At 41.1% G+C, this 26,184-nt stretch overlaps 1 protein-coding gene across 4 annotated transcripts in view; it reads left to right on the forward strand.

Annotated features, from left to right (window-relative positions):
* The window catches only part of SLC45A4 (solute carrier family 45 member 4), an 88,126-nt gene that overhangs the window by 48,930 nt on the left and 13,012 nt on the right, over positions 1-26,184 (forward strand). For all 4 annotated transcript variants that reach the window (XM_027713036.2, XM_027713040.2, XM_027713037.2 and 1 more), the window contains one exon: positions 1,050-1,670. In XM_027713036.2, the coding sequence (XP_027568837.1) occupies positions 1,427-1,670 (244 nt within the window). In that variant the 5' untranslated portion in view covers positions 1,050-1,426. The remainder of the gene's footprint in view (positions 1-1,049; positions 1,671-26,184) is intronic.

Consider the following 26,184-nt stretch of genomic DNA (forward strand, 5'->3'; position numbering starts at 1 on the left):
ACCACTTAATGATCTGGTCTGTGCTCAAGCCCACAAAGAGTTTTTGTTGCCACAGCTTAAGGGACTGGGAATTGCAGTGTGGGGATTTCTCAGGCCAGCTCTGCTCCCAGAGCCCACATCTCATGGAACCATTTCCCTGAGGGGTTTTGTCCCGGGATAGTTCAGTCACACAGTGTGCATAGATGTAAATATGCTTCCTTCTAGTACAAACATCATGTAATCTGACTTCTTATAAGATGCTTTGTCTCTTTCTCATAAGTGCTTGAACTCATTTTGATTGACGTGCCACAGTATATAAATCTGCCAAGGTTTTGTCTACGGCACAAAGGAGTGGAAAATACAGGAGAAGCTTGTCTTACCTGGTTGGAATATATTTGAATAATTTTAATGTATGGTGGGAGATACTGTACCATTCTGCTTTCATGAATTTCAGCAGCCTCACAGGCTGTGGGAGTAAGATGCTCTGGTCTTGTGTGCAGAAAGATGAATTCATATACTGTATATATCTTCATTAGAAGTTGAAATATTTAAATATCGCTCCTTAGTTATATTCATCATGACTGGTTTTGCTCATGCTTGCTTGAGGAATATCTTCAGTATAAGATGGTGTGATGGTTACTGCAAAGTAATTGGCAACTTCCAAAAGCCTAAATGGAGATGTCTGTGTGACCATGGCAATTGATGAATCATCTTCCTGGCATAGTGCTGGAATATCCTATGCTGTTTCTGAAATGGAAGCTGCTTTAAATTTCCCAGAACTTGTCTTATGCTCAGTGTTCTGAGGATCTCAGACAAATACCCTGATATTCTCCTGTGGCTTTGTGTGGGACCACAAACCAGAGGAACTTGAGTACAGTAAAACATCATTTAAATACGAGGCGTAACTGCATTTCAATGGAAAGTGCAGAGGTAGGAGGGAACGTGGGATAAAAGACCCTGTGCTAGGCAAGGACAATGGAAAGCAGGAAATAGGGTATATGGTTAAGGGGGGGGGCACAATATCCTGAAAAATGCTATTGAAATTTTTAAATGCTTGCTTTTTGTTGCAGATTAATCAGCCACTCGATGGGGATTAACAGTGGAGCACCTCTTTGTGTCGCCTTTCCACCTCTCTGTAGCACGAATAACAACTTCAGCACTTCTTCAATAATAATTATGAAACTGGTATTAACTGAATGGCAATTATGGATTTTTAACTCTAACTCACAGTAAACCAGCAAGCCATATGTTGAAATTCCTACCAAATAGCTTTTCGTTCTTGATGTCTCGTATCTATACAAGAAGTTGCAAGATACCTGTTTGTACAAGAGGAATATAAGCATTACTTGCCTGAGGAACAGAAGCAGAAAAGAGAAGACACCCTAACTTGTTCGTGGAGTTATGGTAGTATTATTTATATAGATATAACAAATATATATATATTTTTATGGTAATGAAAATGGCTCCTCAGAATGCTGACTCGGAATCTATGCAAGTTCAAGATCTACCTGTGGCACAGCTTCAGAAACCAGAGAACAAGGAGAATGAAAGTAGGGAGGAGACCATTAGTGAAGGATCCATAGACCGGATACCAATACGCCTGTGGGTGATGCATGGTGCAGTAATGTTTGGCAGGGAGTTTTGTTATGCCATGGAGACAGCTTTGGTAACACCTGTGTTGTTACAAATTGGTAAGTAATCCTCCTTTCTGTTAGTCAAAGCTTTCTGTGTATTTTTGCATTGATTGAAACCGGAGGAAGAGGGGAGTGGTGTCTGCCAGCTCAAAGTACACAAGGTAAAAAGGTTTTGGGGGTTTCTTCATTATTATCTGTGCCACAGGTTCAACTGTGTAAACATGTTTAGGTGGGAAGGATTTCTATAGGCATTCATCTTTTGTCTAATATTGCTTCCCTCTGTAAAAAATGTAACCTGATTTTAATCTATAATTCTTTACTACAAGGTAAGTGTCCTAGAAACTAGAAACAAGATTAGGCTATAAAGGATTGAAGTGAACCTTTTTTTTAATTTATGGAGAAATGCTTTAGGTTGCAGTACTTTGGAATAAGCAGTTGGATAAATTTGTTTTTCGAGCTACTAGTCAAATATTGCATTTATTTCAATCCACTAGTGAGTCTTGTTTTATGTGATTTATCTGTCTAGTTTATAACACATGACTACATATGAATAAACCACGATACCAATAGCCTTAGATGATAATGGGGGGTGTGATGAGGTTTAGAATAGGCGTAGCCAGTGTTAAACTTTGTGGTGAGTCCTGTCATTAGCTTTCCAATAAACTGTTTACAGTGTTAACAGTATCTGGTATTACCTTTATCAAATCCAGGAACTCATTTTCTCAATCAGACATCATAAAGTATTACATGACACTGAATGGAAAAACCAGGCTGACCGTGGTTCCATGAGGGAATAAATCAACCATGTGTGTGCACTGTATAATTGTATATACAATATTTGTATATTATATGTTTGCTTGCGCTTATCTGTGCAGTTGTGCCTTACAGCTTGCTCGGCTGTGGCCAAACAGAAGCACTCAACTAGAAAACAATGTTCAGTGAATACTATTTACAACATCATTAAAAAATTTCAAGGTTGGCACCTTGAATGAAACACCCATATTTTTATATTTGATATGAGAAAAGGGCATTATAGTTTCAGCTTGTGAACAAATCCTTTCATGCAGTCTTCCTGCAGTCAAAAATGTATTTTCATATTAAATTGCTATTTGGTTTATTTTGAATCAACAAAGGAGTGAATAATCAGTGCAGTTCGTGCCATGGGAGATGCTGATGAGTTATGCCTCCATGTTTTCCTGGAAATTTTCCTTTTCAGAGCTCATCATGGATCTATTGGTGGCATAGTTAAAATAGACATTAAAAAGCTCCAAATAGCTTTTCTGATCGACCTGACTTGCTAAATAAAACACAATCAACCTCATCTAGGAATTGTTTGTAATGTCCATAACTTGTTTTGAGGTTTCGTGGTTTGGGTAAGTTGAGATTTAGAGACTTAAATCATTTGTACTGGCAGCATTGGTTCTGTCACTGTCTGCCTTAAACTCAAACTTGCATCCTGCTTTGCATGGAGATGATCCTGAGTTTTTTAAGTGTCCTGTCCTTTTTTGTTGGCTTTGTTTGTGCTGGATGATAAATGCATGTCTGGCTAAGCTGACTTTACCTTACCATAGGGTAAGGTCAGACAGTATAAATAAACCATCCTCTTAATTACTGAGCACTCTACCAGTTTACATTTCTTTTGTGAGCTTTTCTAGCTGTTTCCTCCAGATAATTGAGAAATATCTCTTCCCTTCCTTCCCTAACCCCAGTGATCAAAATAACATTGGGATTTGGGGGAAGGGAAGGAGAGAGATCTCGCTTCCAAAAAAGCTGCAAATCGACAAGAGTGATGCCAAAGGCTGTGGGGATGCAGATGATGTTCCATGCCATAGAGATAAGAAATGGAGGAGGCTGTTACAAATATTAGTGCTTTGGGAACTAATTGAAATTTTTCGTGCTCGGCTCATGTTCCCTCAGCAGGGGAATAAACAATGTTGGATTCACTGAAGGGTTAAAGTTATTCACGGGTGACTTATCTGGCCTGTTTGGTAATTACCTCTTACATGGCTCTGTTTACCTTTATCAACCTCAACATCTGTCTGCCTCAGCATGAGCTATATTTATTCCTCACTGGAGGGGGTTGCAATATTACCATCGAACTGCTGTAATATTCCCTTTGCATCTTGTTCTGGTAAAAGCCACGTTCAGTTTCTATGAGATTAAATTGGCTCAAGCAACTATATTTGAGAAGTGGCACCTGGGGAAGTGTGGTGACTCAACCAACTTTATTTATAATAAATTGAAGAACAAGAAGCCTTTTGGGTATCCAAAAAACCCCCCAAGCCTCCTCACAGAGTGTGCTGAATATTAACAATTAAACTTTACAGTGTGTTCTGTACCTCAGAGAAAACTTTGGTCACTGGAATCATTTGAGATTCTTATCAGATGCCGCCATGAAAACCTTGGGCACCTTAGTCTGGTGTAACACACTTTCTGCTTGCAGGTATTTGACTTCCTTTGCAGTTTTTGGAGCCTGGATCAGAGAGGTAGTTATGATTTGGCAGATGAACAACGAAATTTCATCAGCTGAAGGAGATATGGTCCTTTGGATGATCCTTTTCCAATTCAGTGGTGGTTGAATTCTCATTGTGTTTAAATTTCCTGAAGTTCCCAAATCTTAACAGAAGAACTAAAGGCACCACTGAAAGCTGCTTGAATCAATGGATACTGTGGAGAGGTTATGAAGTGCCTGAGTAGCTGTACCCATACCAAAAGAAGTTCTGATTTCTGACTTCAATCATTGTTTTTATTGCTGTGTTTAGGTCAGAAATAAATGCAGCTACAAACCTATAACAGCCTTGTAGTCATAACTGGGCTTTAGTAGCTTAGCAACAAGAACAAGCCAAATATATATTACATGTTGTTTTTAATTCTAACTTGCTCTTTGGTTTCTTAGTACCTGCATCTTAAGAATTCAAAATGAAACAGCAAACTTTTTGGGAAGAATTCAGAGGATGTAAGAATATGCCAAATATGGGAAGTGGCAGCCTCAGTCCAGATGAAATTATGTTAGTTCACACTTTCAGAAGTTATAATCTCTCAAAATCTTCATTAACCTTTCTGAGACTTGTTCAATGAGCAGTTTGTCCCAGCCAGCATTAAAACTTTACCAGAAGATAAACCTTCAGCACTCGAGGTTTACTTGTTCAGCAACCCAAGGGTTTTGAGGAACTGATTCCGTGTTACCCTTGGATATACTCTGTGCATTAACTCTGCTGTTTGCTTCCCCTCTACATAAGCTACTACAAATTCCATAGGAGCAGGATGAGGCCTTTGTCTTCTGAAACATCTGGTACTTAGTGCTGCTTATCTGTGAGAGGGAATTAAAATCCCTGCTATTGTTTATAAATGACAGTGTATTTTCTTCCATCATTGAACTTGGCTTCTAAGGATTAAATCTCTAAAACTACTTTCAGTTCATAAGTTCATGGAAGATTTGGATACATGATAAAATTATTTTGGAAGGGATTTTGCTTGAATAAAAGCAAAAGGAAGGGAAACTGATGACTGGTGTGGTGTAAACTTGGAGAAACTGTTATCTTTTTGAGGAAACTGGTTCAATGAAATCACAGTACATGATTTCTGTTAATAACACTTTAAACCATTAATAAATAAATAATTTGGTAATTTCATATTATTTCCATTGTAATTCAAACAAAATTGGGGTTGTAATGCAAGCAGTAAATCCCTTTTAGTTCTTCTGAAAGGTGGGATTCATGTGCCTGTTTCATTAGGACTGTGGAAGAAAAAAATCCGTATGTTGTGACTTGGGGTGGCTGCTGCTTTCAGCATGAAAACCTCACTGACTAATGAGTAGTGGTGGCTGTAAACATGAAGTTTCACGTTTTATATTTAATATGATAAAAGCTTTGTCAAGCCTTTACTGTTGCTTCAAAGGCTCTTTCAATGCTATTGAGTGTTTTATGAATAGTTAATAGGCACAGAAGCGACTGTCAGCACCAGAGCTGTTCCTCATTCCCCTGCATAAATTAAATATATTACACCAGTGCTTTTAAAAAGAAACCATGTACATTTACATTGTTTCATGAGGAAACATAAGGTAAATCAGTTTACATGTGCTGCTTACCTTTATAGTGTCACTTAAATTTAGGGATGTTTCCCTGGTGTGGTACAGGAATAGCCGTGGATTTTCTGCATTTCAAATCTGGGTGCCTGCATGTGATGGCATTACTTTGTTTTGCTGTGAGAGTTAATGGGTTCTTGTAGTGAACATAGGCCAGTCTAGCATTAAATATTGAAGTTGGTCATTTTAAGCTTAACCCTGAGCATGGTGGTGTTTTTAGGCAATAACACTAAGGAGTAGCATTGCTGCAAACTGTGTATTTCAGTGCTAATTAATAGATTTTACTAAGGAGAAAGGCTGAGCTAAGCAGAGCAAAATAACATAGATTATTTTTGTTTGGAAAAGAAATTATTTCTTTCATTAGGTCCTTTCAAATCAACAAGATACTATAGTTGCTCCTATCTCATATATGTAGGAAAGCTGCTCAGGGATTTGGGCTGTTATTTTACAGCTAAAGCATTTAGATATAATGTCTCAGAAAAAAAATAATTATCTAATATTCAAAATTCACCCAGCCTGAAGCTTAGCAGACCGTGCTTAAAGGGTCTTGAAAATCTAGTTTATGTGAAATTGCCAGTATGGAAAAAGTGTATTAAGCAATAATTCAAAGTGCTGATTCTGAGAAATCTCTATGGTAGCTGAGAACTCATTATGCTGAAGAGGTTGAATATTACAGAGTGAACTCTTTTAGTGTGAAGTGGTGACTGTCCCCATTGAAATTTAGTGTTGATACCTGCCTGAGAAGAATGGGTGTAGGTAGAGGGGAGATTATGGAGATGTATTTAGAAACCAAGCATGAAATATTACGGATAAATCAGCTCCCAGGTCTGTTTCTTCAAAGGAATTAAGGTATCAACTGCTGACTCAATTCAGTGTGGAAGGGGGATAGTCTTCCTAAGGCTAAGCCTGAGATCAAAGGAAATCTAAAATCCTTAAAGATCTGGTGGGGCAGGCGGGAACAAAGGGATTGGATGGGCTGTTAGAGGCTGCCTATAATTCAAGTGTAAAAGGGCTGAGTGGCTGGAAAACCTCTCGAAGATGGAGGAAGCTCTTCAACACAAAGCAGCACTGACCCTATTTCAGCTCAGCTCAAGTAGTCGAGTTTATTCCTCATCCCTGCCGGAGGTTACATTAAGGTTATATGTATTTATAACTGTCTTTCTACAAAGCTGCATCTTCCATTGCAGCTGTGGCTTACCTTACCTTGTCTTACCAGGAAGAAACTGAGTTGCTGTAACCTGCTCTTTGACTCCCAAAGTTAAATTCCTGTTCAGTCCAGCTGCATCTGGGCTGCATTTGATGCCAAGAGTGAACTGCAGGATCTGAAATCCTCCTGGGAAGAATAAGTGGCTTGAGAGCTGACCTGTCCCAAGAGGGGACTGTAACATGGCTCACCTAAGGGCAAGAATTGAATATACAGTGGATCCAGAAAACCTGGAATAATCAACAATTAAATACATTTTTCAACCTTGTTAGCTTTTTAGTTAGTCTATAAGATCATGTCCAGTTTGTATTCAGATCTCATGTGGTGAAATGCATAAGACTGCAAATATTGTGCCTGAGGCACATGTAAATTGCTCTGTAAAACCTCCCCACCCATCATTTTTTACTTATTCACTAATTTTATGCCCACCAAGGGGTTATGTAAGACTAATTTTTTGGTTTTTTACCAAAAAACATGTCAGGCTTTCATATCATGTATCATCATCATCATGGCTGGGCTTCGCGAACGAAGATTTGGGAAGGCTCTATCCACATTTGCTGCAGGCACGCTGGTGGCTTATGAGGCCAATACATGACAGACATATCCGATTGCAAAAGGCACAGCAGAAAGACTCCTTAGATGGTGTATTCTGCAATATACGGTTCTTTCTGCGTTGCCTTTTTTCTTCGAGGGTGATCCTGCGTGTGTTCTCGAAGGAGACAGCTGCGTTATAGATGGTGTGTCTCCAGGCCTCCCGATTTGAGGCCAGAGTAGACCAGTTATGGTGATCAATATGGCCAAGGCTGAGATGTTGTTTCAGGGAGTCCTTGTATCTTTTCTTCGGGGCTCCTCTCATGCGGCAGCCAGTGGCAAGTTCACCGTAAAGCAAGATCTTAGGGAGGCGGTGGTCCTTCATCCTTGAGACGTGCCCTGCCCATCGCAGCTGTGTTCTCAGTAACATGGCCTCAATACTTGTGACTAGCTGCTTGCTCTAGAACAGATGTGTTGGTCACATAGTCTGACCAGTGGATGTTTAGGATTGTGCGGAGGCAGCGTTGATGGAAGCGTTCTAAGAGACGCAGGTGGTGGCGGTAGATGACCCATGATTCGGAGCCATATAAGAGAGTAGACAGCACTATGGCTCTGTAAACACTGATCTTGGTGCTTTTCTTCAAGTATCACTCTTACATAAAATATGTTTTGACCTCGAAGTAATAGCAGCACAGATTTTGAACACAGATAGCCCTAAGTGGAAGGTTTGGTTAAAGATCTGTTTAAAGCACCTGTAAAAGAAAGGTGCTGTGGAACTATTCAGATTTTTAATCCTCAGGGCAGTTGGGAGCATGTGCTTTATTTTCATAGCAAGGCAAACACCACGTGTTCTGGCAGTTGTGCAATAGCCGTTACTGACAGCTTTTTTTAATATATAATGTTCTGTTTTTCTTTAAGTAACACTGAATTTGGCCTTCAGAGGCACCACTGATAACACACGGCAGGTTTTGAGCTGGGCTAACGTGAGGATTCGGGCTGGCTGTAGGGTCATACAGACTGTGGGACTTTGGATGAAAAACCTTTCTAGGAGAGGGAAGTTGAGTGCAAACGACTTCAGAGGCTTCTCCCATAGCACGAAATATTCCTTAGCAGTAGGTGACTTTTTTGTTCCCTTTTTTTTCTTTCTTTTTGGCTGAATAAGGTCTGCTGGAGAAGCTACTTCTAAAATAAGGTTCATGCTTACTACAGTGCTGTTTTTTCCCCTTCCAAATCTTTAACAAAAGTCCTTGATCTTTTAAGTGTGTACAATGGGAACGTAAATGCTTTTTTTTCCCCCCTAGCGTAGAGTGCTCACAGTGAAAAGTGTGTGAACACTTTTTTGAATCCTCAGAAGTTTTCCTTTAAAGGAGCACATGACCAATATATGACACAGGAAACACTTAACAGGTCTGAGACCTGTGGACTGATAGAAGCAGGACACGCTCCAAGGCAAAGCAAACTGTATAAAAACAGAGACTGTTAGCAAAGGATGGGGGTTTAAAAGCAGATTTTTTATTTCATTGTCTGTTCTTCAGTCTGTGATTTGTCAGAAGAGCTTGAGGCCTCCAAAAATAATCACTCTCTGAAAAGGAAATGCACATTTCTATCCTTATGTATCTTCCTCTTCCTACCAATAAGTCTTCCCTGTCCAGCATGCTGCTTCCTTTTTGTCTGGAGTAGCCAAGCTTTAGGAGAGACCAAACTGTTTGGAATGACTTAGGTGTGCATACTTTGAGATCTGTGTTCTTCTCCTTTCCCAAATCCCTCCTCTCCTGCCCCAAGGAGATCCAGTAAAGCAGCAGAAATAAGGACTATTTAATAACACTGCTACAAGCTAATACTGGTGAACTGGTTATGGACTATATTAAAATATTTTTTTATTTTAATTTGCATATCAACCAGTAGCTTTTTTTTTTTCACTCTATTGTAAACATGCTTTTGACTTCTCTTTTACCCTTGGGTCACTGAACTGACTTGAAATTCTTTCCTCCCACACACAGTGGACCCACCTTGTTTCAGTCAAGGCAAGCCAGTAGGTTTTCTGCTGCTTTCAAGGGCAGTTCTAGAGTGGAAATGGGCACAGATGGGAGTCAAGGAACTGCAGGTTCCTTGGATTTTTACTAAGATTTCCTTTGAGTAGTAGGGAAAGGATGGGAGAAGTAGGGACAGACTTTGACCTCCTGGAAATGTGCTAAAATTGAATGGTTTTAAACACAAGTTATGCAACCTTTTCCTGAACCTACACCCGTCCTCTTAGTCTGCTTTCCATCGACATCTCTTTATACTCCTGTCTCGAGACCCTGACCTAGAGCAGGATGTCAGTGAAGCTGTGAATGCATCTGCACGAGTTTTTCTGCTCAGAGTTTGAGTTTGACCCTCGATTCTGCCCGAGAGGTAACTTTGCCGTAGAAATAACACAAAAAATTATAGTGCTTCCATGCTCCTTATTACAAAGTAATTGCCACCAGGGCAGTTTTCCAGCAGGCAATTGCCTGTTCTTTACTATAAAAAGAAACCTTTCAGCTCTTGGATGGGGTTCTGGTGGCGGAGACTTGCAGATGCAGAGCTGAGCTTTGGGTGCCCAACATTGGAACTTGCAGCTCCAAGACTCAAATAAATGGGTGTCTGTTGAACATGGATTGTGAAACAGATTATGAAAAGGGAATGGCTGAGAACTCCTCAGTGAACAGGAGTCTTACTTTCCAAGGAAATAAAATTAAAGCCACTTTGGAAATGAAATGAAAAGAATGTCAACAGGCTGCTGCCAACTCCTGTAATGCTTTAATAAAGGATTGTCAGAGCTGCAAACCTGTGAGCTATGTTCTCCTCAGTCTCCTGTGTGCTTATTGCAACAGTCATTCTGTTGTGATGCCCCATTGGGATCCCCTTTAATAATCCTCTTTTCACCAAACAACAGTTGAGGAATTTTCAGATATGCTTCCTGCAGGCTGTTTTTTAAAAGAAATTATTGGAAACGTTTTGTGCTACTGATTCAGTTTGATGATAAAATTAATACAAGTCCATTTTAACTAAAGAGGGGAAACTCATGTCATAGAGTGTATTTACAGTGGCTTGGATAAATCCCCTATAGCTCAGGTCACTCCATAAACATATTCCCCTCTCTGAAGTCTTGAGTGACTGGGTACAAAGCTGCACAGGTGCAGATTTTTCCACAAATAGATAAACCAACACTGTATTAACACTTGGTGATCTTTAGTTGGAGTCTCAAGGTGGATTTTTTTGCAGTGTAGTAGGTGCAGAGTTTATACAGAAATAAATTGAATTTAAGAGGGTTTCATCAGACAAGGGAGTATAACCGGGCCATAATCAGAATGGCCTGGAACCCTAAACTCTGCAAAGAGCAGATGGCAAAGGGGAGGGAAAGTCTTTTATTTGGTGGCAGTGCTGGGCAGGGAGTGGCTGGGGAGAGCACTGGAATACTTAGTGAATGCTGTTCAACCTGGTAGGTGATTCCAACTGTGCTTTGAAACTGAGGAAAGATTTGAGTCTTTTGCTTATTGTCACGCCTCATTTGGGGGAACAGCACTAATCCCCATTCCCACTGCTGGGGAGGATGTCTAGCAAAGAGGGTTTCCCCCTTCCAGCAGCTGTCCTTGGAAACTTCCGCTTTGTGTAAAACAGCATCAAAGTTCGTGAAAGCAGGTTTTCTAAATAGCTGCTGTCCCTGTTTGTGGTGAATCCCAATGTGAAGTAGGTGCTTTATGAAGTTGTTCCAGCCTTGAAATGCCCCTTGGTCCATGTGCTGCTCTGAAAAATAAAGATTTGGATGCTTGAACCCCTCTTGAGCCTGGGTAAACAGAAGGATTTGAGTCTGAGTTTCTGTTATTTATAGGGAATGGTGACTCCTGGATGACAGTTCTCTGCAGCAAAGTTAGGGGCCATCTCACCAGACTTTTAGGGTGAGGACAGAGCTTCCACACTCAGTTCCAGAAGCCTTCACACACTTCCAGAGCAGACTACTTTTGCCTATGGAGGTGCTGATATGGAGAATGGTGAAGAGAAAGGCTCCGTTGCTGCAGTGGCCTGGTTCTGTCCTTGGTGTCAGCTCTGTCTTTGGCAAGTGTCCCACCACCAGGCACTGCAATTGCCTTTAATATGCTGATACATTTTGTATAAATTCTGCTCACATCTTCTTAACCTTGAATTTCTCTCCTCCCCTGGATCCCACTGTCTGTTCTTTCTGGCTCAAGTGATAAACTGGACTGGATCATTTTCTATGTTTTCTCATGTATAGACTGTATAAAAACATGAATTTCCTCCTTTTATCAGTTGTGCTGCTCTGTAAACAATGGTCTTTCAATAATTCAGTCTATCAGAATTGAGGTCCCCCCCAGATAATCTGCAAATTCCAAAAATATCCTGCTGGCTTTAAATGAGCTCTTGATCTGGAAGTGTTTTAATACCTCTTACAAATGTTATATCTGGACACTTCTGGAAAGTGTTTCTTTGGAGAATGGAGATCAAGTTCATGCCCTTCAGAGTTCATGTAGGTGGCAGGAAAATAAATATTAAATTACATATTCCAGAACTAGTATTAAACTTTGACACTCTAGGAGAAATCTTAACAAATCTAAGCCCAGCAAAGTGCCTTGGGTATTCAGATAAATGATTGTTTACCGGGGTTAATTACTTGTAGTGGAGACAGTTGCAGCATTCACTGTTTTCTTTGCCTGATTTGGAAAGTCAGGCATAGTGTCCTACCAAGCCAGACATTCTCTGGCAAAGAAGAGTCATTACAGGCATATCTGCTGTCCTACATGGCCTGCATCAGGTGACTTCAGAATGATTGTTTATCGTACTCAGATGCAAATTAAACAATTGATGCAGCGATGGGAGGTTGCTGCAGCCTTGGAAATGTCTGAACTGCTGTTTTATTCCACAGAAATGAAGAGCAGATGCCTCATGCTCTACTCCTTTTTTCTCCCCTTGAGTCATTATTCTGTAAAACTTTACGAAAATAGGTTTCTGGTTGCTAGATTTTGGTGTCAGCTTATCACCTCTGTAGAGGTTCTGCACTACATCTGCCTTTTTAGAAAATCTGCTTATACAAAGACGTTTTTCAGTAAGGGGTATAGGCCTGATATTAGTGCCTTTGCAACACAGAATCCCAGATTGATTTGGGTTGGAAGGGACCTTCAAGACCATCTCATTCCAACCCCCCCTTCCACTAGATCAGGTTGCTCCAAGCTCCATCCAAACTGGCCTTGAACACTTCCAGGGATGGGGCATCCACAGCTTCTCTGGGCAACCTGTGCTGGGGCCTCACCACCCTCACAAGTAAAGAATTTCTTCCTAATATCAAACCTAGACCTACCCTCTTACACAAACTAAGTGATGCTTTCTTAATACTGACTTTAAATAAGAGCAGAATGAAACTTTGTCATCGGTCTGAAATGAAAATTGAACTTGAATTTTTTTCCTCTTCTTTCCTTTACAACAAACAGAAGTGTGCCAGAAACACAGTTTTCAAACCCAGACAGGGTAACATCTCAGAGGTCATCACTAGGACCTGTGGAGAGCAGCAGTGTTGACACCCCTTCCCCAGGGACTTTGGGTCTGCCCAGTACAGACACCCTGTAACTGTGGAGAAGCTCACGGAGTGCATGGGGGAGCTTCTAGGATATTTGGGGACAGTATGAGAAAATCAGATTATGTATCAGTTGAAAAGCTGAGGGTGGCTTTTTCTCTGTAATTTAATTAAGGAATAGTTTAACAAGTGCTCCCCCTTCTCTGAGTTAGTCAAAGTCATGGGTCATAAATCTTGTGCCAAGGACTCCATTGGTTTGGATCACAGCATGTGCCAGAGGTTATGGAGATAAATGAAGAGGAAGGTTATTTTTCTGCACTGTGTTTTCTTACACTGTTGACATGGAAAATGTCTTTAAATGTTTTTAAGCTGTAACCTTCAGGAGAGGAGTTTGGTACAACTTTCCCTTCATCAGATATGAAAGGATTGCCAAATTCAGTCCTGAAAATTATTGCGGTTTCAATCTTAAAAAGTATTCAGGTTCTTTGTTGCATGACTGGATAATGCTGTGTTGCTGACTTCACCTATAACCTATAGAACTATATATATATGTATATATATATGTATATATATTATGTGACATATATTTAACATATATAATAATATATACATATGTAATAATATATACATGCATATATAATATATAACTCATTCCATTCTTTTGTAAGTTCAAATGACAAGAAAAAGGTTCCGAGCAGAGTGATGTAAATGGAAACTGCTTTTCACAATAGGATAAAAACACTTGTATGGTTGTTGGAAAAGAGTTCTGTTCTGCTTTGTCCCCAGTGGGGCCTAACTCTCATAATTTGCACATTTGGAAAGGAAATGTTTGCTGTCTTATTGGCTAGTGTGCTCTGGTTTTTTGACTTCAGATTTTATTACTATCAATTCCAGTTATCTGGTGCAAAGTGACTCCATGGATCTCATTACCCTTCACATAGAAATGCCAGTTGTATAATTTTTTGAAACAGCTCAGTGAGAGTGGAGGAGCCACTTCTCTGAGACACAGTGAATGAGTTATTTGGAGTGATGCCTGAGACTCTGCTCTAGTTACCAAAATTTCCCATGTATGTAACTTTGTAGTATGGCCCTGCAAGCTCAAAATACTAAGATCAAGGGTTTTATTTAACTAGAGTTTAGAAGACTTCAATGTGAAAGCAGCTCTGCTTTTAAATCTCTCCTGTACACATGTTCCATGTAAGTTAATGTTCAAGCCAAGTGTAGGAAAGTTTGAAAGTTAAAGACAGGCTCCATAAATACCAACACTGTCTAATCAGCCCCAAAATTTCATCTGAGAGGATGATTTTCTATAATGCTTCACCCACAACACAGGTGGTTGATGGCATGAATAGCTATAGGGGAAATACACATTTTTTGTGGGGAGACACCCTCAGTTGATTAAAACTCTTTGTCTCATAGTCCTCTCCAGCATTTTTACATCCAGAGATTAAAACCACTGGTGAACTGCAGTGTTTTTGCTGGAGCAATGGTCTACATGGAAAGCTCTGCCTGCAAACTCCAACCTGCAGTTCATTTGTTGAAGCAAACAGGGAAAGCACTAATAGGATTTATGTTCTGCTTGATATAGCCACATGAGGAATTAACCTCAATAAAGGCAACTGCGTAGAGGAATGCAGTTTCTCTTTAGGAGCTTAGTATGGGTTATTTGCAGAATTCCTCTGTTGCTGGGTTTTTTAAGCATACAGTGAATAATGTGTTAGAGGAATCAGCGTGTTTCTTTATGTATTCATTCATATAATTCAGCAGTACTTTTAAAACAGCAAATAATTTAAAAGGAAATGTGCTACCATTCTCTGCTGAACCTTTAGCTGGTAGAGCTTCCCAGTAGCACAGTTCTGACTAAAGTGATCCCAGGCAGAGTGTTTATTCCCAGCATAAACAAACCTATAGTCCAAAAGCCTTTAGAAAGGCCAGAAGGTTGATTTTTCAGCATGGTAACAATTAACAATACACTTTCTGTAAACCTGTTATGAGAATGGTGCCTTTTTGGGAGGCTTTGAGTATTGAAAAGGGGAGTAAAGCACTTTGAGACCTCATGATGACAATGGCCTAAGGAGTGTAGGTAGGATCAATTCAGCTTTTTTCCCCCTCTGGCAGTTTGGGCATTTCTAGCTGGATAAAAAAATTACTTATAGAATATGAAGTGTCTATTGTGTATCTATAATGTTTATTAGCTATTTTTTGTGTTGGGTTCAGGCAGGGTAATTATAGAAGGAGCTGCTTGTACCATCCACTGACCCTTAAAAGGACTATGAAAATGTGATCCCGGATGAAAGGTAAAGATCAACTGTCTGGTCAGTAATCCTTGGGAAGATGAAGGTTCTCAGATGGTATATGCAGGGGTACACAGGCCAAGAACCACCTCCTTGGGTCACTGTGTTCACATAGCTTCCAAGAATATAGTCAAGCCTAAAAATTGGGGAAGGAGAGGATGACTTTTATCAATGTGCAGAGACAAGCTCCTTGGGTTTTACTCTCAAGGCTGGAAATGAACTGTTTTCCTTGCTGTTTGCAATTCAAGGGCGCAAATATCGTACTGACCCGACTCCATCTGGCTGCCTGCTCAACAAAAAAATACTTTTTTGGCTACCCTCAAGTCTGCTTGCCTTCCTTTTCCAAGTTCTGTTCCTGGATACACTGCCCAGATGCCATGCTGGGCTGTGTACATGCCAGTCATTTGTTTGGCAGCGTGAACCAGATCCTTTATGATTCCCGAGGGCTTGGGGGTCAGTGGGGTGGAACGGACACATCAGGGGTAAACTTGTGCTGCAGTGAATGGGAATTAATATCCAGGTGATGCCTTCCAGCCCAGTGTTTGCTACAATAGTGGTTTAAAAGCCTTGACTGTGAGCGAGTCTCAGAAAATTTGGGATGTCTGAGCCGTGCTCTTCACCTTACCCTTGCTCAGTTTTGTCAGTCAGGCTTTCGCCTCCTCTCGGGGTCTGGATAGAGCAGTCAAAGCTTTCCTTGGACACAAACTGCTTGCCCTGTGGAGCAGAACAGGACCAGAGCTCCAGGGGCTCAGGCTGCACCTGCTGCTGCCTCGCAGTGCTGTGGGCAGCCCCCTATTGAATAGGTCTCTGTTAAGCACGTATGATTTTAATTGAAAACTTGTTCTTAAGGTGAAACTTTGTTCGTTAACCAGATTTTTTTAGGCAGTGGGAGGGTTGGTTCAATCTGGGTTGAGTACCCAGAGTTAATAGGTCAGGTTTGGATCAACTTGGAGAAAAACAATAGGTATTAACACGAATTTTTGGTTAGGATTTGACTCAGTTGTGTAAGTAGATGGTCATATCCCAGGGTATTAACGTGTTAATCACTGCAACAAAAGCTCCAATGTCAATTCACAGCACAGGTTGGTCGAAGTCGTGCTGACAGATTTTCTGTTGTATATGTAAGAGCCTCTTGAGTTTGGGAATTCTAAAGGCATTTTGAACCCAAAGTGCCTTTGTTTATAAATGTGCCGATACTCTGGAAGTGGTGACGAAAAGCCCTATTGAGCTTTGGGTAAACTGGGATGCTGCATATCTTCAGGCAACACATGTCACAGTAATTGATGTGTAATCTTGCAGTGAGACGAGCAGGGAAGTGCTGCAGAGTTACGTAATGAACTGGGGCATCACGTACAGCTGATGCATTTTAATTACATCCCGTAAGGGCGAGGGAAGGATCAGTGTGGGGAAACGGCTTATTGATTGCTGCCTTCAAACACGGGGCTGCATACATTAAGACCCTTGGGAGTGATGGGAAATGGATGCTGGTGATGTTTGTGTGCGTGACCTTTCAGTTCTTCTGTATCTGCAGCTTGCTCAACTGGCCAGTGACAGGAGAGACAGGCTGGGAATAAATACATTGACGTTGTGAAGTCAGCCTCGGGTGGTTCTATTATAGAGAACATAGCCTGTGTTTTTCTGGAACAGGGAAGAAAGTTTTCAGCTTTTTATTTGATGTAAACACCTATGTTATACCCTTAAAACTGCTCTGCAGTAGTGGTTAAAACGAAATTTTTTTATTCCTGCTGGTTCAGCACATTAGAAGTTGCATCAAATTTAATCTATATTCCATTTCAGCTCATTAAAGCACTGTGATGCAAATTTCTTATTAGTGTCAAAGTGATATATTTCTAAATATTGGTTAATAAGTGAGAGAGGAAGAAAAGTTAAAAACAAGTTTCCCAAGAGCCAAAAAGGATGGCACAGATAATCTAGAAAACTCAAGTGAATCTGCTTCAGCAGTCGATAGGAGCTCTTGGCAGTGTTTTTTCCTTGCTCTCTCTGGAGCTTATTTACCTGCTGCAGCATTGGGAAAGCTTGTTTGGCACTCTCAGTGTTTGTGCTTAAAACGTTCAGCTTCTGGCTTAAGTAAACCTGGCACTTCTCACTGGTCTGAATGTACCCTGGCAAAAATAAATACCATGGGTTTGATAAGGATATAATTCCGTGGAACCTATAGGAATTGCTAATTAGCTGTAATAAAAAAATCAACAACAGCAGTTGATTCTTTGTTTTTTCCTTGATCAAGGCATGTCATAGGCATTGCCTTTGATTCCTTCTCTTCAGCAGCAGCAGGAGTAGCAAATAAATCAAGTAACAGACATATATGCCAATACTGGATAAGGAAGTAGAAAACTGGATTGTTGTAAGGGCAGAAAGCTAGAAATAGCTTACTTCTACCTGAATTACTGCAGGTTACTCCCGTGGAAGTAGGTTAGTAGGAGGGTTAGAAACTTTAAAATAAATAATTGAAGCTTTAAAAGCTGTACTTGGCAGCATTTGTGATCATGCTAAAAGGAAAACCACATTTGCCCGCCTGTAGATCAGCCCTGGTGTTCTCTCTCTGATGCCTCAAACCTCAGCTGTTCTCAGGCTTTTGCTTCCCCTTTCCCCCCTTCCACACATACCTTTGGCTCCCTTCTCCTAACATACGCTTCTCTTTCCTGACGCAGCACCATAAAACTGGGTTATAACCAGAGATTGTCAGGGAAGCCACATAAACCTTTCTACAACTTTGGCAGAAGGGCAGAGGAGGAGCAGAGCTTAATGAAACACTGACGGCTCCCACGGTTGCCAAATATGAGAAGGGGAGGACAGTTGTAGGAGGCTGAGAAGCATTAATTGAGCAGAGACAGAAAATGGGAGAGCTGGATGATGAAATCCTTTAAGAGGCCTGTCACTTATTTCCTTAATTCCATTTTCCAGAAGTGTTATTTAACCCACCGTGGTTGCTGCTGGCGTGCTGTTGCATGGGGGATTTCAAAAGGCAGAAGAGCTTTGCCAGAAGGAGATATTACTCTTCTGCAGCTTAAAAGCACCTCCAGAACTCTGTATGTGAAACAACACCACACTAATATTTCTGTACTGAAGCTGTTGAAGAGCAAGAGCTTTGTTTTATTACCAGTTTGGTTGGTCTTTCAAAATGGGTCGCTCTAGTCTAAGTGCAGACATGGCATGTTAATAGTTTCCAAATTTTTGGAATTTGTTTCTGCTGTAACAGTGTGACTTGTTTGCATCCAACTCCTGAGGAAATTTAAAATTTGAAATACAAGTTTTAAGGAAATGTTGGGCAGTTTTCCTGCATCTCAAACCTAATGTCATTATTTTAATTTTCCTAATTATTTGTTCCTGTATCTCTAAGGTAGATTCAGATTTTGTCTATAATCTTGTCCTTATGACAAGGAGTAGCGAAAGCAGACATGTGAGTGCATTTTAAAGGCCTGAATGTGCTGTAAGAGGTTTGGATGCCACAGCAATGCAGGGAGCAGGTTCCTGTCCTGGAAGAGGATGACAGACATGCCCTGGTCCTCTCCCCTGAAAAGTGTCTCTTTGGTCCTGTGGTTTTTTCCCCAAGCATTCCAGGTGGGCTCCAGCTGACTTGTGATGGTCGTTTTGGGAAGAATTTTCTGCATTTTGCCTTTGGATTTCAGTCCTTTTGAAGTACTATGCTATTTATGTCCTTGTAATATTCCTATTAATGATCTGTTCTCTTGATTATCACTCCCTCAGTGCTCATAACCTCATCCAAATGGAGGCATTTATCCCTCCACTCTCATGTCCCAGAACAAATTCCTCTTTTGCACAGAGCTAACCAGGAGGAGGAGGAGGGAGAGGAGAGACTTCTTGCAAGTGGGTGATGTTTGTGCTCCAGAAAAGTGTGTTCAGCTTGCTGGGTGCACGTCCTCCTGCCTGTGAGATGCATATAATGTGCTGACAGCTCGTGAATGTTGCAGGCTAAGCAGAAGATTTGACAGGCACAAGAGGAATTTCAGGATGTGAATTTTACCAGTGGGAAGATTGAAGCCACAGTTTTGATATTGCTCCTGTTTTATGTGATGTTTATGCAGTAGGTCGCTCCCAAAACACTGAGCAAATAAAGATGCCTGACAGCTTGCTGGGCAATCATTTTAATGTACAAAGCCAGCAGCAATGAAAAACTTCATTTTTGCTCTGAGCTCTTCCTCCTGAGCTTGTGCAAATAAACTGAGCCTTTGATCACAAGTATTGATCAGTATAATTTTTCTCCAATGTTGTGCTGTTTGCTGCTTGTTCCGAGTGGCTTCTGAGCAAATGCTTGGCTTGAGGAAGTGTCTTACACAGGCTGAGCAGGAGTCACTGAATGAAAAGCAAAACTTTCCACTAAAAATCAAGTCCAGTATAAGGCTTCATTTCTTCTGCAAGATATTTTAACATTTGGGGTGCAAATTAGGTCTGCCTTGTCTCCTGTGCTACCAGACTCTGATTTCAAGTAGCACTTTAAAATTATTTCCTTCCTAAAAGCTTGTATTGTCACTACTCAAATCATGATAATGGACACCAGGAGAAATTACTGTGCTTTTTCATATCCCTTCCCTGTTGGTCAGAATTCCTATTTCAATCCAGAAGTTAAAAGGTGGTTTCTCATGGGTGCAACAAACTCTATGTACAATTGCTGACTGTACACCAGTAGTGCTCAGACCACCAGTCAAACCTATTCCCAGTGCATTGATTCAACATATATTGGCTCAGGAATGGGGTTTTTTTGGCAGCTCCAAGTCCCACACAAGCTCTAAGCCATTAAAAGTCCTAAAATCTGAGGGGAGATAGCAAGAACCAAAGGATTTGTGGTCAAAGTTTCATGGTGATGAAGTTGTCAAAATAGGCATTGCAGCTTGTTTGCAGTTTCTCTGGGGGACCCAGAGGGAGGTTGCCCAGAGAAGTTTTGGATGCCCCATCCCTGGAAGTGTTCAAGGCCCTAGGGCTCTGAGCAACCTGTTCTAGTGGAAAGTGTCCCTGCCAGTGGCTGGGGAGTTGAAATGACCTGGTCTTGAAGGTCCCTTCCAAACCAAATCATTCTATGACTTTTATTCTATGACCCAAATGTGTGGCAACTCTGCATTTTTATTTTAAATATAAGAGAGTGCATATTTGGGTGCCTTTGTGTAATGATGAAGCCCCCATGCCTCATATAGACTAAACTGCTCGAGTTTGCAGTGGTTTCTACAATTTTGTTGTATAAGATGAAAAGCAGATACCGGGATTCAAACTTTTCCACAGCTCTTTGACAAGCATTGCTTCTGCTTGCTACACACTCCTAAAAAACCCAGCCTTAACCAAAGCAGCTTGTATAAGCAATGCATTTTTAAGCAGATCAATGTGAAACATTTTTAGTAGCACACAGTATTTTATACAGGAATGAAATTGTGGAATAGAAAGTATTTGCAGGGCATGAACAACTTCTTGTGTTCGTTCAGAAATTTGTATGGTGTTTACTTAAAGTGTATAAACAAAGTCTCTAGGTGATGATTTCTGACAAATGAAAATAGGACCTTAGCATCCTATTCCCATATCAGATCTTATTGTTAAGCTTATAAAGAACTATTTTTCCCCCAATAGAACTTATCAAAAAGAGGTTTTGAATAGAAACTGCTGCATGTGACTTAATCTTTCTTCCATGTAACTCGTGACCTCACGCAGCCCTTAGACTGATGGTGACACAGTGAGCATTTCCTGTGAACCGTGAGCAGTGCTGGTCCCACTATTGTTGGGCACTTTTTTTGTCTGGGAAAAAACAAACCCTTATTTACTAGAAGCCAGTGTCCTGTTTGTTTGTAGCTGGCTGGGAAATGCCATATTATAAGGGTCTCAGTGGCAGTTGTCGCTGCTCACAGAAGCTGTTGTTGTGTTTTGCTCTTTTTCTCACTGATTTGTATGAGACTTTGGAGTCTGCCTTGTGACCTGCTCCACATTCAGTTCACAAATACTAACCTTGTTTATCCAATATGTTTTTTTCCTCCTCGGTGTTTCCTCAGATTAGCTGTCAGTAAAAGGCTAAATAATAATCCTCAAGGTTTTTTTTTAATTCCTCCCCCGTGAGGCCGCTGGGATGGATGCTTTTCCAAGCTGCCCTATAGTGGTTTTGCTGTAAGAGCTGCTACCTGGCAAGGCAAGTGTGGTGGTGGAAAATTACAGACAAAATAAAGGAACAGCATCAAACTGGTAATGGGATGCAGCTGCTTTGGCCTTCCAGTCTGTATGTGAGTCTCAGCAGCCTTTGGTGAAGGCACATGCTGCGTGGAGCCGCTCTTGGCCATACAAAATCAGTCCCAGCCGAGCTGCAGCCTGTTCCAGGTGGATGCAGCAGCTCTCAGCAGTTGGGACGTTTCACATTTGGCTGCAGGAGGCTGTGGCAAGGCTGTCACATGGATGACAAGCTCTTGGTTGGGCAGTGCTGCCCTGAAATCCAGTCAAAAGCAGCATCCCTGCATCTGTTGTGCACGTCAGAGCCTGGATGCTGAAGAGCTACCGACCCAGCACATCCCTGTAGCCAAGTTATTTAAAATACACACTCCATCTGAGTCCTTGCCACTGGATGGGGGCATCAGAAGGAACTTCTTGGTGTCAAAACATTCCCTCTATCCCCACATTTCTGTTTATTGTTGTCTTGTACTGGCTTGGCTGCCTTCTGAACTGTCTTCCTATTTTAAAATATTGCATAAAATTATGAATTTCTGTAGGTGTAGCAGCATATATATACAGAGAAAGGACAAGTAATTACCTTCCACAACTTTCTAACGCCCTTGCAGACAGAATTTCTATCAAGTTTCATTATTGGAGCTCATTCTTGTGAGGCAGAAAACCTCTGGAAGACTTGGGGTTTTTTCTGTTATTTACACACACACACACACACATACACACACATACATATGTACACACACACAATCTCTTTAAGTATTTCAATTTTCAGCCTTATTTCTTTTGCTTCTCCTGCCAAACCACGCATGCCAACCTAAATATGCATATCATGTACGCAACCATTCGAGGTACTAAAACCAGAACAGGCTCTTTTAAGGGAAAAAAAGTATTTTGGGGTTGGAGTTCTCCTTGTCTGTCTGGAACTTTCTCATTTATATGAGAATGTCTAGCACTAAAGCTGCTGTTGAAAGGATTAAGGTCCTGGAGGCTCTGCCAGCACGAAGTGTGAATTTTAGGAAGAACATCTGCGGGGTACGTTTTGAAGTCTCACTTTGTGGGGCAGTGGGGGTCACACTCAGTGCCTTGGAATGTTCTTTCCTGGAAATCTCATGGTAGAACAAGGCTGTGAGCTTTAAAAAAGTCTGACTTCCCACAGCAACAGTGCACAGACATCAGGTGACACCTAAATCTGTGCAGAGAGAAAAGGCTCTCCTGGGCACCAGAACTCTCAGAGTTTTGGTGGACTGGGCAGACTGAGCATATCAATAACACATCTCAACTTCTAGATATAGGAAGCAAACATTAAAGGAAACCCTGGATAATTCACTTCACTGCCAAGTGCTAAAATGATTGCTCTGCCTGTACATTGCTCAGGTGAGGAGTCTCAGACAGGTTCGGGAGGGAATTCTTCTGCCAGCAAATTAATTTTTCTTATACTGCTGTAGTTTAGCTTTCATGAGCACCCCTTCCCATCAGGAATCTTCTCTAACCCCACTCTGTAGTTTTCCACTCAAGTAACCAACTAAATTCTGATGTGAGGACCTCACAGTTTACATACTTACAGTAAAGCTGTACACTTAATAAATTATGACTGTTTTGAATTCTGCACCACTGTATGTAAAACACACGTGATGATTTTATGAACTGCTGGCTTACACTTGGAATGCAGTTTGTCAGAGCCCTGCTACTTAGGCTGTGGAAGCAGTCCCATGGCATGGCTTCTCCAGCAGGAGAGAAAGCAGGTTGTGCTCATATTGACGATTCCCATTACACAATCTGTGGGAATGGCTCGTGTTTCACTTGAAAGTTATCCCTTTCCTGTTTACTTGGGGGAGCACTCAAAAACTTTTTAGAAATTCTTCCATTTTTCTTGGCATGGAGCTATTAATTCCCATATAGATTTTTATTGTGGCCTCTTTTTTCTAGATATAGAAACTGCTGCTAACGAGTAGTTCAGTAAAAAAATATCAAAATGGTTTGTCTAAAGAAGGGACTCCAAACATAATGTTTGTGGGGTTTTAAATGTCCTTTTTACCCTTCCATGAAAGCTACATCCATAGTTCCATTCTGAGATCACTGAGATTCACACCTCTTGCAAAGTAAGCCATTTTCACTGTAAATATTTAGATTTAGGCTTTTATTTATAATACTTAGATGTTAGGAAGATCACCCTTTTCAGTCAGTGAAAATAAAGCCTTCCCAAGAAAGCATTTCAGTCCCTCTCCTCTGACTCATACATGGAAAGGTAAAAATCCTTGATTTTAGGCATGTAACAGAGGTTGGGTAAAAACCCTTCTTTCCTTTCTTTTACTGGCCTGTAAAGTCAAAGCAGAATGCATACCTTAATCTGATTTTGAGTTATAACATTTTTAGTAAGTACTTGAAGTCAAGTATGGAGTGTTTTTAAATAATTTTAGGACATTTTTATGACAGTTAACTGTGACTGTAAAGCATAAAAAAATACCTATCTGTCCAGTTTAGAAATGTGCAGGTTTTACAGTTGAAGGACAAATATTTGTAAACAGTTTTTAATTCTCTGCACATGTCATTTTGAATCATCATTTCAAATGGTTTATGTGTTTCCAGATCTTTTTTTTCTAAAATTTCTATACACCACAAGGAAGTGTCATTGCAGACTGGAGACAAAGTGGTGGCCTCAAGGACAGAGGGACAGGGAGCTGTGCCAGCCCCTGGTGTCCCTGGATATGCCCTCTCCTATTGCTTCTTCCTCATATACCAGAGTTTCCTTGTTGTTTCTGCTCAGAGTCTCCATTAAAATGAGTTGGTTGTCTCAATGGATGTTGGAATGTTAAAAGAGAATCTCTTAATTATGCTCATTTTTCTTAAATCTGTCTATTTAAGGTTTTTTATTCATGTAAGATAGGATGAGGCTTGTAATGTGGGTGACAGAGCTCTTGCCAGCCCTCACCCCTGTGTTTATTTAAAGCCACTGTGTGATTTACTGCAAAACCTTCCAAACGTCTCCCAAGTGTTTACTGATGGATGAGCTCGATTGAGACGCCCCAGCTCATAATTCACAAGTCACAACATAATTCAGCAAAGAAATGTCTGCTTTCAGCACACAGCACTTGTGCAGTGATACAACATCGAGTTATTCCAGATGTTGGTGATCCATACAGTAAAGATCCCTGGTGTTGGTTCAGCTGCAGCTCCTCACTTTGTTTAAAATAGACTCTGCAGTGACTTTGGCCTCACACAGTAGCAACCTCTGGTGCTTAACCACTGCTCCCAGGATGGCTTTGTGGAGGCAAAGTGGGATGAATATTTACACGTTGCTTTTTTTTTCTGTGTCCTGCAGAAAAATAACTCACTCTAAATGAATCATACCCAGCCCACCACTTAGTTTTACTTTCCTTGAACCAAATGTTTCCTCTTCCCCATCATGAAATATTTTTTAAAATATTTATTATTTAAATATCCCTGTGAATTGTGCCAGCTCAGGAATTGATGAGCATCGTCATCCTCATCCTGGAGCAGGTGAGGGGCCATTTCAACACACAGTGCCTGAACCTGCTTTTGGGCTTAGGACGCTGTTAAACTTGGTGAAATTTAAAAGGAATGTTAAAAACACAGGGACATGGAAGTTTTCCCTGCACTTTTACTGGAAATACTGGCTTCCTGACTTGCACCTTTGATGAGGATAGTGCTCATGAAGAGAAGCTGGGTGGTGCCAACAAATATTGGGGTCTGGAGGGACAGTACCAACACTTGTGTCTTCTTGAACAAAAGCTTTAAACCTAATATGGACACACAGACAGAGCCTGTGTCTCAGCTGAAACTTCTGTGTCAGCCAAGACATCACCAAACAGTAGGAAAAGCTGAGCAGGAGTGGTTTGAACCACGATGTGACCATGGTGCCACATGTACAAACCCAGCCTGTGCAAAAGGAGTCAGTACTTAAATGGTAAGTGCTGACCAGTACAGGCCTGGAACGAGGAAAGGTGGCTGAATCATGGTACCATCCCCTGTGGCAGGGGGGAGTGTTTGGACCAAACGTGGCATGTTTGGTCCGAAAACACGGGTGGGGCAGTTTCAGAAGTGGCAAGTCTCTTCCAAAAACTCTGTACTCATCAGGGCAGCTGTGGCCATTCACTTGTCCATTAGCCAAAGTTGAGTCCAATCACACAGACCTTAGCCTCAGACCTGGATTTCAAATTCTGATGGTGAAATTGGTTATTTATGCCAAAAACTAGCTTATTTTCCTATCATTTAATCTGTGTATCACACACAGCATGCAGCACTCTTGGGAAAATCTGATTTATCTCGTGGAAGAAGTCAGCATTGCTAGTCAAGATTTGGTGGTCCTTTAAACAGCAGGAGATTAGACTTCCAAATTTGCAGCAGAGGCTATTCTGGGCAGGGATTGGTATAATCCTGCGTGGTAATGGATGCCTCAGTGTGCTGAACAGGGAGCACAAGGTACTGGTTGATCTCTCCAGCAAAGGTCAAATGCTGCTCACTCTCTCCATATATGGGTTTGAATAATAAATGGTTTTCCTTCCTGGGATAAAGACACTGACTTTTTCTATCTTGGCATCAGCTGGACTGCAAGAAATGGATTGTTTTGTTTTTAATGCTTTGCTAAGAAACACGTCAGAGTGGTTACCTGCCCTGTGCTGATAAACAGGAGGGAGGCAGAGCCCAGAGGAGCTGGCTGGTGCTGTGGGCCAGCCTGCCATCTGCAGGCCACTGCTGCCATGCTGGGGACGTGGACA

The sequence above is a fragment of the Pipra filicauda genome, unplaced genomic scaffold (genome assembly GCF_003945595.2).
Source record: "Pipra filicauda isolate LSUMZ 115617 unplaced genomic scaffold, ASM394559v2 scaffold251_size2273266_pilon, whole genome shotgun sequence".
Lineage (NCBI taxonomy): Eukaryota > Metazoa > Chordata > Aves > Passeriformes > Pipridae > Pipra > Pipra filicauda.